The sequence below is a fragment of the Rattus norvegicus genome, chromosome 5 (genome assembly GCF_036323735.1).
Source record: "Rattus norvegicus strain BN/NHsdMcwi chromosome 5, GRCr8, whole genome shotgun sequence".
Taxonomy (NCBI): Eukaryota; Metazoa; Chordata; class Mammalia; order Rodentia; family Muridae; genus Rattus; species Rattus norvegicus.
This window is the reverse complement of record NC_086023.1, coordinates 104,455,877-104,470,222: the sequence shown is the minus strand read 5'-3', so window position 1 is coordinate 104,470,222 and position 14,346 is coordinate 104,455,877. Positions and strand designations below refer to the sequence as shown.

Here is a 14,346-nt window from a genome sequence, read left to right as displayed (position 1 = left end):
ATGACTTTTATTTAATGAATCAAGTCAACAGCTCAAAAGAGCAGTTTTAAAAACCACTGGAGAAGAGAAGAATCTAAAACAAATAGTAAACATTGAAATGTTAAGATCCTGACCAATACAGAGGTAGATGCTAGTAGTCAATCATCAGACTGAGCAAGGAGACCCCAATGGAAGTTTAAAAAAGGACTGAAGGAGCTGAAGGGGTTTGCAACCCCATAGGAAGAACAACGATATCAACCACCCAGACCCCCAGAGCTCTCAGTGATTAAACACCAACCAAAGAGTACACATGGAGAGACCCATGACTCCCAGCTGCATATGTAGCAGAAGATGGCTTTGTCAGACATCAATGGGAGGAGAGGCCCTTGGTCCCATGAAGGCTTGATGCCCCAGTGTAGGGGAAGGGTTGGGAGGCACGAGGGAGTGAATGGGTGGGTGAGCAACCTCATGGAGGCAGGGGCTGGGGGATGGGCTTCAGGAAAGGAAACCAAAAAAATGGAATAACATTTGAAATACAAATAAATAAAATTTTAAAAAGTGTTTTCTTCAAGAAAGAACATAAAACTCTGGATGGACATTAAATCCCTGCAATGTTTAACATACACTAGTTCAATTTTTGTTAGTTTCCTTTGTTTGACATTAGGTCTCTGTATGTAGTCCAGGCTGGCCTGGAAATGACTACATAGAGCAGGCTGCCTCCAGCTTGCTGCAGACCCCCTGCCTCTGCCTCCCAAGTGCTGGGTCAACACCCCTGATGCATTACACATATGTTCATTGCCATTCCTTGTTTAAAAAAGTTCGTTCTTTTGTACTAAGTCAAATCTTACTGGCAAAAAGAACCATACCATTAATGGCTACTTACACCGATGAATTTAAACTGAGTTCCAAGGAAGTTTGTGATGGTTTAACAAGGACTCAGCCTTTTCTCTAAAGAGCAGTTTATGGTGTGACAACACTGTAGAGTAAATGAATTGGGCTTCTGAGATCTCCCCAACTTTCTTTATATAGATTCTTTACATTTTTATTTCATTAATGAGTAAAATATTCTCAAAATATATTTTTCCAAGGTAACATTTTTGTTGATCATTTGATAGTTTCACATTATGCATCCTAAAACACATTCACTTCACAGTTCACCCAGATGTATCCCCAACCCTTGTGACTTCCACCAAGTAAAAGACAAATGAAAACAAAACAAAGAACTATCCAATTTATGTTCCCCATATACTCACTGGAGCATGGTCAAACTCCTGGTGGCCAGGCCCTTAAAAATGCCTGAGTCCTACCTCACTGTCAGAAGCCATTAATTATGTAGATGTACATTTCAATACCTTTATCACAATAAGAGTTTTTCCCATGGCTTCCAGTCTAGGCTGTTACCGTTTTTTGGGGGGTTGGGGGTGCAGTTGTCACAGAAGCCTTCTATGTACCAATTTCTCTTCTGGAGCCATCAACACTATCACAAAAATAGCCTCCTTGTCTTTGACAGTTAGCGGGAACAAGGATAATGGACTTCCACATGACTTCTGGCAAAAGCATGGACCATGAACATCCACATGGTGTCCTGTATCAGCATGTACCACGGACCTCACATTGTCTCCAGTGGCAGGATCAATGACGGACATCAAAATGGCACTCTGCTGCAGCACAAACCTCAAACACCATCATATGTCTCAGTGGCAAACAGGACAAAGACATCAACATGGCCTCCTCCAGGGCAACATGGACCACAGATACCAATATGGCCCACAATGGCAGCCCACAAACATCACCATGGCTTTAGGCAGTGGCACAGACCAAGGACATCCTCATGGCCTTCAGTGGTAACATGGGCCATAGACATCAATACGGCCCTGCATGCAGTAGGACCAAGACAGGAACCAAATGTATCACTTATAGTTGACATCTGTCTACCTGAATTTTCTTGAGTAGCTTAGCTCTAACAGCTACTTAAAGAGTAGGTCTCTCATTTAACTTAATTCATACAAGATTAAAGCAGCCATACTGAAACATGGATGAGCTTTGGAAATATGATATTTAGTAAAATAATGTGGCTACAAAGATTATATGAAAAAGTGAGACTAGGAAAATCTACAAACAGAGAAAATAGATTAGTATGTAAGTGCCCAAGGCTGGAAAAGTAGATGGAAGGGTGTGTTGTATAGGCTAGAGGTAATAAAGATGTTCTAGAAATAACAGTAATGTTAGACAGTATAGAAATCTTTGACTAGGCTTTGAATTATATGTAATATGGGAGAATTATATGGCTTCTGAATTATATTTCAATAAAGCTATTTAAAATCATCAAGAAATGTTTGAACCAAAAAATTTATGGAGTCTGTAAAGCAAGTTTCATGTAAGAGAGTTATTAGCATTTAATCTTCAGCTATAATAGAAAAATCTGTACTTTAGGAGGTAAATGGGAATATACATTTAAATCTGACATTGTAATTTCCTGGAAAGTTTATCATTATATAGAAAAGGTTCAAGAGTTACACAGATTATAAATAAAGAAGCTTTATGCTTACAGTTAAGAATAATCAATGACATTTAAGTACAATATGCCGCATGTTAATTTGTACCAAACTAAACAATGTCATAAACAACCAACTTAAAAACTTCACAATTCACATGTCAAAAATTCACTTTAAGTAAAAAACCTAGTTAAGAAAAAGAAGAGGCTAATTATATTGGTATAATGCTTCTTTGTCTCAAAATAAAACAAGACAAAAAATGTTCCTTCTTTGCCAAGCTGAATGTAATAGCCTGCGAATTATAAGATCAAGCAAGCAAACTGTATGTTTTCTAAAATATGAGTATCCTTCATCAAGTTTTATACTTAGGGCAGCTAAAAGACCTATGTAGAGGATCAGCATTAAACCCAAAGGACAGCTATTGCAAGGCAAGAAAGAAAGCAATTCCCTCGAGTCTTCTGCAGGTCACTACCAAGGACCATGTTAGCAGATCCACACCAGACCCTTAACAGGCAGTTCTGCTGCTACCAGTAATTAGCTTGGACAGCTCTGGCTCCAAGAGTAGCAGCAAGGCTACACCATAATGAGCTCAGCTGGGATTAGCAGGACAGGGCAGGGAACCAAGAGAGCTCAGGCATTCTGCATTGCGTATATATCTAGGAGATCAAACAAGGATGGCTGGCTAGGTTATCCCCTCTCCACCTCATTCCAAAAATGAAGCAAGGCAGTGTCTAAAAGACAGGCTAATGAAGAACGACACCCTCAACAGATGAGAGCCACATTAATTAACACAATCCCTAGATCATATTACAGTTTCTGTTAGAGCAAGCAAATGTGCAACTTGTTATTGCATGATTTTATATATATATATTATATATATAATATATATACACACACATACACATATATGCATGTGTACACAAACATACATATGATCTTATATATCTCAGCTAATTTCATTTTCAAGTTTTAAAATGTGCTTCTCTAACAGACTTTGAGTAACAAAAATAACCTCAGATTATTTATACAATTTTCTCTTGTTAAAAATAAACTCACTTTTGAACCATCAACTCCTGGTTTTCTCTTTTGAAATATGCCAGTTCATTCCACACAGCATCAGAATCTTCTCGTCGAAGCTGTTGAGGATCTGCTCGCTTCGGTTTTCTGGTTTCAGTCCTATTTTTAAAGTAAAAACCTGCATAGTCAAAGTGCTAAAAGTTTATTTATACATTCCTTAAAATTCATAACTATCTATGAATTGAGACCAAATCTCAATTACTAATTTAATTTTACTACTTTTTGAATGACTTTCCTAATACCTAAGCATGTAAAAGTTAAAGTCCTATATCATAATTTCCTAATGCGAAATTGCTACCATGAAAAGCAAACTTTTAAGCAGACATATGATAGCTATAACCTAAGGGTTTATTTCTCTCATTTATTCTAGTCTAATAGAAATAAAACATACACTGTAGGGTTGTAAGTCTACAGAAAGACCACAGCAATTGATTCATCGAGAATTTGCTGACATCTGATCTGCATGTGGTAAAGATGCCCTGTCACAGACACGTTATTAATGGTGACTGTGTCAAAAGGCAGACTGCGCTCTTGTAGCTCCCACTGCAAGCTGGGTGAGCAGAGGTTAACGCTAGGGAAAGCTGCTTCCTCAATGCTTTACTAAGACATGATGTGAAACATCTCCCGTTCATCAAAGAAAGAGGTTAGAAGCGACAATTATCTACCAGTGAGGCCAAATGCCCTTTATAGTTTCATTTTCTGTACATGAAACAAACTTCACTTTTAGTTTTTAAAAGTGCTGTACTGGCCAATTTAGAAACTACTTCTCTACAGAACAGACCAATGTGTATCATCAACAGCGCCCTAAAGGATCCATCTCAAAGTGGGAGGGAAGTAGATATTCTATACTCATCCAGTCCTTTGCCCTCTGTTGATACTGTTACCAGGGGAGCAACTTACGACTAACCAAGATCTGAACACCTGTTCAGGGCAATTGAACTGAGACTGCCAATTCATTCAGATAAGCTGAAGTTTAAAAAAACTGATGGATAGTAAAGAACTTCAAATTGCAGACTAGGTTGAAATAGTTTTAAGATGGTTAACTATACATGTAGTTTTCATATTTCTAGTGTCTTTCCATTAAAATGTAAATACTATGGGGGTTATAAAATTTTAACACCAGTATTTTATTATTTAAAAGCAGTTCTTCAATAATACAGATATTAACTGGTATTCCTTTGACTTACAGACATCTATTAAGCAATTGTATTGATAGTAAAGAGATATACCACCATAACTACCTCCTACCAGTGTCATCTGTAAATGACAGTGAAATCTATAGTTATGACTAGCACATTTTTCTGTTTTCATATGTTATGTTCTCCCCTAAAATATTCACAGTAAAGATTTGACTACCAAATAATTTCTCTAAAACTAAACAAAAGCCATTAAAACACCTATATAATGTTCTCTGTTCCATTTAATATTTAGGGAGCTGCCTTTACGAGCTATGTAACTCACATGCCACTGTCTTCCTCCCACTGTTTTAATTGCTCTCTTACTGCTTTGTAGTTGGTGTGTAACATCTGTAGCCTTTCCTTGCGTTTTTCATGGGCATCTCTTAGCTCATCATTTTCTTGGCTCTGAAGAACACAAAAAGCAAGGATACACTTCTGAAATACTATTGATATAATGCCTCTAAAATTACTCATCTAGGGATGAAACTGGAAGGAAGGCCATGTGAAACAGTGAGTGAATTTACACCTACTTAAGCCAAAACCATTTTTTCCCTCTAGTCAAAGAACAGGCTTGCATGATCAATTCAATCAATTCACTGAATTTTTTGTACACTTTACATAATTTGTAGGCATATAAATATTCATACATTTATTTTAGAAATGTTTATATTTTTCTGTATCAAAACACAAGGATAGGTCCATGTATGTATGAAAATTATTTTATTAAAATATAAGGTCATTAAACATAGTAACAACAATTCCTAAGGCCACAGATCCATAATTTATATGTAATAAAGCACAAGGATTTCACAAAGGGAAGAAATCAAGGATGGCCTTATTCTACAAAGTCTAATTTAATGTTAGGTTAGGAAGACTGGAAGGGGAGACATAAGCTTAGTAGGCTTGCAGCACAGCAAGTTAGGGAAGTACTTAACAGACATAGCCATACCACAGAGGCCAACCTGCTGGCCTTTGGAATCATATTCATGTTACCGTACTAAAACAAGTGCCTTCCTGAGTTTTGTTCCCCATGAGATGCTCAACTGGGAGGGGAAAAGGCATTCAAGCATTGGAGAGGTCGCTCTGTAGCTAGGAGTGTTTGCACCCTTATGGAAGTTCACAATCATCTGCAACTCCAGTACAATAGGATCTAACATCTTTGCCTAGCGTTCATGGGCACCAGACACACACACGTGTGTACACATGCGCTCACACACAAACACACACATGCACGCCCATACGCACCCGCACACATACGCACACATACGCACGCACACACATAGGCACGCACACACATATGCACGCATGCACATATGCACGCACATACGTGCATAGAAGAAATACTCATACTCATCAAATAAAGTATGAAACTTTAAACCTTACTCAGATTATTGTATGATGAACTTCTACAATGAATTGCTAGAAGAAACAGGTTCTCTCTAGCTTGCAGCGAGCACTCAGATTTGAATTATATTCTGACAGATTTTTCTATTAGCTGCATATTCTTACAAAACAACTAAATTCAACTTCTTTTTCTACAAAAACAGAATAGAAAACAAAGGCTTACAGACAGAAGCCTGGCAGAGAGCCTTCCCTAGAGATATACACAGCAAAAGTGAGCATCTTTTATCATCCTCTCTCAGGTACTAACAGTGATGCCTTTATCCTGTAGAATTTATTATTTTCTTGGCCACTTACCTTTCATCTAAATTGGAAGGTAATATTTATAGTTTGTATTACTTTACTTCAATTCTGTCTCACGAGGATGAATACTTTTTTCCTCTGCTTTTATTATACCTCAAGTCGAATTTTCCTAAGTAGCTATCAAAAGTATTGGAGTCCTGTTCATACCAAGAAGTGATTCATACCACAGAAAAATAGAAATAGTTGATAAAGGAAAAAAGTACAAAAATGGCATTGCTTGCCTGGAGTATTCAGAAAAAGTATTATCTAACTGAGTTTTAGAATATTTTCAGATAACTGATGTAACTTCTTTTGTTAAAAGAAAGCATATTCTAATACCTAAAATAGCCATTAAAATTTTTAGATACTTATTTTAATTTTGTGACAGACATTTAAATTTAGTATCAGTTTCTTCACCTTTAAGATAGAGGATATTTATATATCTTATATTAAACAAATAATGAATTAAAATTTGAATTTTTCATATTACATCTACTAAACTAAATATCAGTCCTCTTAACATGGTATGTTAGAAATTTCTTAATAAAGTAATTTACCTATAAGAAATGTTTATAAGAGATTAAGATCAAAAATTTCTCAAAACATAAACTATGTAAAAATCTCCTTCAACAGTTTACTGTAATTATTCTTCACAGGATCAAATTATGGTTACCTCTGAAGAAACACATGTAACCAAAGACACTTTATAACCTCACATACAGAGTTTATACATTGAATTCTAATTCTTTAAGTCCTATTCCATGTATAATAGTGAAAATAATATAATAGCATTTTATCAGAGGTATATTGCCACAACAATTCATACTATAAAATCAAGTATAAGAAATGATAAATTTTATGTTATTAACTACTGAATTCTTAAAGGGTACACAAATATTTTGAGTAGCCATGAATCAGATCCACTTACTCATCCTATAAAACATTTACTAGACACTTTCTATAGACTTTGTCTTTGAAATGGCTAGGGACACTGAAACATTAGAAAACAGAAACAAAGTAAGCTGTATTAAGTGACTTTCCTCAATGATATTTGCATATTCTATTTTTTCTTTTTTATTTCATAACAACAGCTGAGATTCTTAATCTACTCTTCTGGTTAGGCTAAAGGCTCCTTGGTGAGATAAGATGAATTAGGTACATAAACTCTGTTCAAAAAAGCAGTGATTTGAGAACACATGTTAAGGGAAGTCAGCAAAATAAATATTTTTTCTTTGCTTTTATTTTTTACTTTTCATGTAGATTCTTTTCTCTTTTACTTTTTTTTTACAGTCCAGTTGTTGCCTCACTCCATGTCTGCCCTACCAGAGTTCCTCATGCCAGACCACATTCCTCCTCCTCTCTGTCTTCAAAAGGATGTCCCTCAACCCCCAGCAGGCCTCCCTACTCCCTGGTGCCTCAAGTCTCTCAAGAGTTAGGACTCTTCTCCCACTGAGTCCAGACCAGGCAGTCCTCTCCTGTATATGTGTTGGGGGCCTCATATCAGCTGATGCATGCTCCCTGGTTGGTGGCTCAGGATCTGAGAAATCTCTGGTTCCAGGTTCATTGAGACTGCTGGTCTTCCTATGAGGTTACCCTCCCCCTCCTCTGCTTCTTCTAGTCTTTCCCTAATTCAACCACAAGGGTCCCTGACCTCAGCGGATGGTTGGGTCTAAGTGTCTGCATCTGTCTCAGTCAGCTGCTTGTTGGGCCATTTGGAGGGCAGCCATGTCTAGGCTCCTGTCTGTAAGCACACTATAGCATTAGAAATAGTGTCAGACCTTGGAGCTTCCTCTTGGGATGGATCCCAATTTGGGACTGTCAGTGGACCTCCTTTCCATCAGCCTCCATTTTTGTCCCTCAAATTCTTTTAGACAGGAACAATTCTGGGTCAGAGTTTTTGATGTGGGATGACAACCCCATCCCTCCATTTCATGCCATGTCCTTCTACTGTATGTGGACTCTATGACCCTCTCCCCACCGTTGGGGATTTCATCTAAGGTCCCTCCCTCCTTTTGAGTCCTGAGAGTCTCTCACCTCCCAGGTCTCTGGTACTTTCCAGAGGGTCCCTACCTCCCATACTCCCTGCACAAGGTTACATATTTCCATTCATTCTGTTGGCCTGTCTCCTCTTCCCCCATACCTGATCATGTTTCTTTGAGAATTTCATGCATGTTAGATGGATACTGAAAAAGGTAATTTAGAAATAGAAATAAAAGAAAGAATAAACTGATCTCAGCAGAAGAAGATTATCCACTAATCTCAACAGTGAAACACCAATCCAATCGCACTGCCAGGAAGGAAAGGGGACACATGAGACACAGACAGGGTTGAGGCTGACAGGGTGGAAAGACTCCATCTGTAGGTCAGTTCCCAGCAGTCTGAAAGCAGTACATAACAGAGCTTGGTACGCTGACCGTATCACTAACTTCCATAGGTGTTGTCAGTCAACTTTCATGCACAGAATGTCTCAGCCCATCTGAGGCTTTCTGCTCATTAGACCTTCAAGACATGCATACAACAGAGTTCAATTATATTCACCCCCAACTTCTCTAACTCCTCCCAGGTTCCCTGCTCCATGCCCCCTTCCAACTTTATGTTCTCTTCTCTCTCTTCTTTCCATAATGACCCAGTGAGTCAAAAAAAAAAAAAGGTTCTCCAAGGACTGCATTAAAGATAATTTTATCAAAATGTAGAAATCCCATATATATCAGGACTATGAAAAATGCACATAAACTCTATGTCCTAGTCAGCATTAGTTGTCAAGTGACACAGCTTAGAGTCATATGAAAGTAGTCTTGATTGAAGAACTGCCTAGGACAGTTAAGGCCTTTGGCAAGTCTGTGGAGGATTACCTGGATTTTTAGCTGATATTAGAAGGTCCAGTCCACTGTGGGTGGGTTGTTCCATCCAGAGGCAGATTTCTTCAACAACAAAAAGAAAGCTAGCTACATGAGAGCCTGTAAGCTAGACAGCATGGCTGTCCTCTATGGATTCTGCTCCAGGCTCCTGTCTTACTGCCCCTCACTGATGGACTTGGTATGGAAATCCTGAATCTTCATAGGTTGGACTGATCATACTCTTCAGTGAACAGATTTTGTTGTTGTTGTGGATCTGATACCCCAATTACAATTCCCTTGGGCTAACAATAACACCTAAAGAGCTTCCTTAGCCTCCTCAGACTTTGATAGAATATCCTGATCAACAGTTAACAATCTTCGGAATATATTAACAAAACCCCATTCTCTACCAAAGGGCTAAGAATGCAATCAGGTAACATTTGAAGCCTGTAGTTGAGATTCCTCTGCCTGTTGTAACTGCCCACATACTGCTCCCATCAAAATATTTTTAAAGTGCTCTAATTTATAACTTTCTTTGTTCTGCTACTATAAAAACTCCATAAAACTATTTCCTCATTGGGGGCTGTATTTGGGGAGACATAAATATATGTTTCCAGGCTATGATCACTCAGAGGCCATAACAAAATTTCAACATACATATATATATATATATATATATATATATATACATATATATATGTATGTGTGTGTGTGTATATATATATGGTAACACATATATATATGGTATATATGTGTGTGTTATAACCACATATATAAAACCATATATATATAACCATATATATATATATATGGTAACAGTCTAAAAACCAAGAAGTCAGAACAAAATATTTTAAAATCCAGATAGTTTTACAAATCAACATTCTCCCATTTATCCTCCAGAATAAAAAATAAAAAACTATGTTGTGTCCTAATCCTGATGTGTCATATGAAGTAATCAATTAAAAATGAGGTAATTATGTGGGTCCTAATCTACTTCTAAGATGGTAAAATACAGACACCTGGAGAAAGACAGGTATAAAAGACAATGTGAAGACATGGCAGGATGCCACTTCTAAGGCAAGGATTAGGTAAGCAACAAGAGATGAAAAAGAAATAGGCTTGACACTCAACAATCAGAGGGACTGGTCTGGCTAACACCTTGCTATTAGACTGGCCTAGTCTGACACCCAATGACAATACATCTCTATTGTACTAAGCCACTCAGTCTGGGGTGATGGCTTATGAAGGCCTGGAAAACAAACACTCATTCCCACTGTTATTAATACTATTTGCGGTATTGGAGATAGAAGCCGAAGCCTTATACATACCAAGCCTGTATTCTCCCACTCGGTAGTATCCCCCAAACTTCATGTGAAAGCCTGAACCCCTATTATGAGGTATGAAGAGGGCAGAAACTTAGAGTGGCTGTAGTGCTTAGAGGTCTGGCCTACGTGAGATAGTAAGACTAGACCAGTTTTATTTTGTTTGGGTTTGATTTACTTTTGTTTTGTTTTGTTTGTTTTGTTTTGTTTTTCTGTGAAAACTGTCAGACTGAATTGCTGTGGTTTAGTAAGAAGAGGGAGGGAGAGTGTTCCTTGTCACCCACTGTCATACACTGAGCCTCAGGACTCTGTCTGCAGAAGATTATCTCTAGATGGGACTCCTCCAATGTGTAGGAACTGGTAACCTAAAGAAATCTCTTTTCAGTGTTAGGTACAAATCTCTGATACTGTGTTAGTAGCAAAAGCATGTACTAATTAGTGATTAAATACATAGCATTCCTCAATCTCTTGAAAACCTCGGGGGGGAAAAAGGTTTTCCTCTCTGCTTGATCATCTCTAGATGAAACGTTGATCTTCCCTTGTCTTTGGACTCAAACTGGGACTTAAACATTAACTTACAACTTACACAGTCTACAGCCTCAGGACTCAGACTAGAACTGTATCCTTGGCTTTCTTAGACCTCCAGTTCCTACCTACAGATCTAGAACTTCTCAGCTTCATTTACAGGGTGAGTCAATGACAATTTAATGTAAATAATACTATATGAAAATAGAATATGGATCAATATATATGAGTATATGTGTGTGCACACATGCACACACACACAGATGCATATGCCTACATATACTTAACTATGTTATATATAACTGCAATAACTAACAACTTCCTTTTATAAATATGAATTACAAATTATGTGCTTTCAAAGGCAGAGCAATAAGTTATATGTTTCTAAAATTGAGCAGAGAAGGAATTTGAATACATAGTGTGCTTTGTAATAAATTCAGTAGATTTATATATATATATAATATATTTATATAATTATATATATATAATATTTGTTATTTTCATTGTGTTTGCATTTGATCTGTTTTGGTTTTGCATGCTTGGAGACTGAACTCAAGGCTGTGTATGTATTGGGTAAGCATTCCACCACTGAGCTCCATACAAAGCTCTACCTGATTCTCATGTAAAAGTAACTGATGGGTAATCTTCATTATCAATTTCACCAGATTAAGAATCAGGAGACAGACTCTTGGAGTGTCTATGAGGTGATTTTCACCTAAAGAGGAAAGCTGCACTTGGAATGAAACAGCACCACCATCCTGGACCTGAGTTCTCAGAATAAGAGTCACTCCATGTTCAGTGTTTCCTCTATAAAGAATTACCTACTACAGCGTTTACATGTGACCTAAGTGAAGGGAGTATGTTGCTTAACCCAATTCAGTCTTAAAGCATTCATCGTATACAATAAACAACAGGAAATTCTTTTTTCATTATGTATAATACTATACTTTTGTGTCTAAACTAATATAAGACATTTATTCCCAATTTTATTTGAAATTAATGAAAATATATTTCATTTTCAAGTAGTAAAATTTTCCCACTTCATACTCCTAAGAAATCTGTTTTAAAGATTGTATGTTTTTACATAATAATTAAAACCAGAAAGAAAAAAAATCAGCAAGCAGTAATTTGTGAACTGTATTTATTCTGTTTATATTTATCTTTGAGTGGTTATGATTAAAAATGGTTTAAAGTTCACCTTTAGCTGTAGTGTCTTCTCTAAGTTTTGAATCTTTCTTTCAGCCTTTTTAAGCTTCCTTAGCTCCTCGGAGTCCATGAAACAGCTCTTTGGGGACAAAGACCTTGAGCGTTTCACAGGTGGCTCCTCGAGAATAAAACAAGGACATGGTTGAACTGTCTGAAACAGTGGATTATGAAAGACATGCAAAATTAAAGAACAAGTAATTTTGAATACTAATAATGAATTATAAAAAAAAAGTCCTGCATGGAATACCCGAGAAATAACAAGCGAAATTACCACAGTGCTACAGCTAAAGGTTTCTCTGTGACTCGTTAATGAGAATATTCATTTACATTTACATTGTTTCTTTCAGAATAATGATGTCCCATTAGGGAAGACTAAAGGGTTATAGACTCAGAAATGCAAGAAACCTCATTACAAAGGAGGGGATAGAGGCTGGTCTAATTGCTCTATAAGGGTCCAAGGTTACACTTGATAGGACAACCAGAAACAAGAGGGAAAGGATTTTTTCCCCTTTGAAATAGTTTAACACACTGTGAAGTTGAAGGAACAATATGCTTGAGGAATATAAATACAACAGACAGTAGATCTTATACCATAATGACCATATGGTCATTAACTGTAATGTGGCTAACTAGAGACAAGAATGTGTGTTTATATTATGTAGCTCCATATACCAATCTGGAGACAGAATGCAGGAAAATGACTCTAAAACTGGGCAGCAGTGTTCCCCTTTTATGCATGTCCACATAAAAAAGAAAAAGAAAATGTCTAAAACATGCCTTTCCTTCCTTTGCTTGGCTTTGGAGATCAAAACAGTATAATTTTCAAACTTCAGCAGTACAGCAAACAACCAAATGTGGGTTTTTAATCTTACGAATGTTTTCTTTCACTAAAATAAGGCTTGAGAAGCTACTTCAAATGCTAAGAGCTGCAAAGGGCAGACGTTATCAATATTGTGATAGATGAATAAAATCCATGCTTCTGGAAAATACTAGCAATATTACAGAGCACAGGTAAGAATGCCAGGACTCCACCAATCAGCCTCATTGAAAATGCTTCCTTTATTAGGGCGGCTTGTTCTAACCATTAAAACATGGGAAGGAAACTGAAACCCCAAACAGTCATCTGTGCTTCCATGAAACATGGCTATGTAACAGGCGTGAGGAAAAGGGTCTAAAAGGCCTTCCTTTTAGGAAAAGATTACTTCAACTTATCTATAACCTTTCTGTGATATTTCTATAGTATATAGATATTTTATAGATGTCTAAAGATTCTATAGTATATTCTGTTACAAAACATAGATATATAGTGCATACCAAAAATAGAAAAGGAAAAACAGAGAATGTAAAAAGATAAATGCCATGAAAATTTGCTGTTTTATCTTTATCGCTATCCTTTAAATCTCGAAAAAAAGAAAAGAAAAACAAAAAACAAATTAAGGTTAAAATATTTTTAGGATTTGTTATTTCAATGTCCTATACTTTACATATTATACAGAAACAAAAATGAATTATAATATACATTTTCATTTTATTTAAAATTAGGAATTTAATTAACTACAATAAACTCTATTAGGTAGTTGAGGAATCCTTAACAAAAAATTAAAGGTTTTAACTTCAGAATATATAAGGAAAGAAATGCATGCTTCTCATGGCTTCCTGACTCCTCCCTTGCCTTGCCAGCCTCCTCCAGACAATGACCATGATGAGAAATCTCTACCGTGCGTTTTCCTTCAGTCCCCTTCTCTGAGAGCTCCTGGTCACAAGACCTATTCTCCATTAACTTTTCATTTGCCACTTTTAGCTTCTTCTGTAAATACTCAATTTCAGACTTCTGTGAGATCATTAATGTTTCCAAGCTTGATAACGGTGCCTGGGAAGACAGCAGTTTTGAAAACCTATATAAAAGCTCATGGATGATGATATTTTACACCATCTACAACTATGGTTGCATTTCTATTATACCATACAAACTATAAACATTCTTGGAAAAGAACACAGAATATGAACATAGGGGAAGGAGAGTGCCAGCACCATGGAGATCTTA

General features: G+C 36.8%; 1 protein-coding gene across 19 annotated transcripts in view; it reads right to left on the bottom strand.

The window, feature by feature from the left end:
- Window positions 1–14,346, bottom strand: part of Cntln (centlein) — a 281,691-nt gene that overhangs the window by 152,269 nt on the left and 115,076 nt on the right. For 9 of the 19 annotated variants that reach the window (XM_063288373.1, XM_063288380.1, XM_063288375.1 and 6 more), the window contains exons 9-12: window positions 14,020–14,172; window positions 12,295–12,453; window positions 5,013–5,134; window positions 3,531–3,650 (exon numbers count right to left, since the gene is read on the bottom strand). In XM_063288373.1, the coding sequence (XP_063144443.1) occupies window positions 3,531–3,650; window positions 5,013–5,134; window positions 12,295–12,453; window positions 14,020–14,172 (554 nt within the window). Of the gene's footprint in view, window positions 1–3,530; window positions 3,651–5,012; window positions 5,135–6,112; window positions 6,264–12,294; window positions 12,454–14,019; window positions 14,173–14,346 lie in introns of those variants that run through there. The other 10 variants (XM_063288376.1, XM_063288377.1, XM_063288390.1 and 7 more) reach the window with 5 other exon arrangements.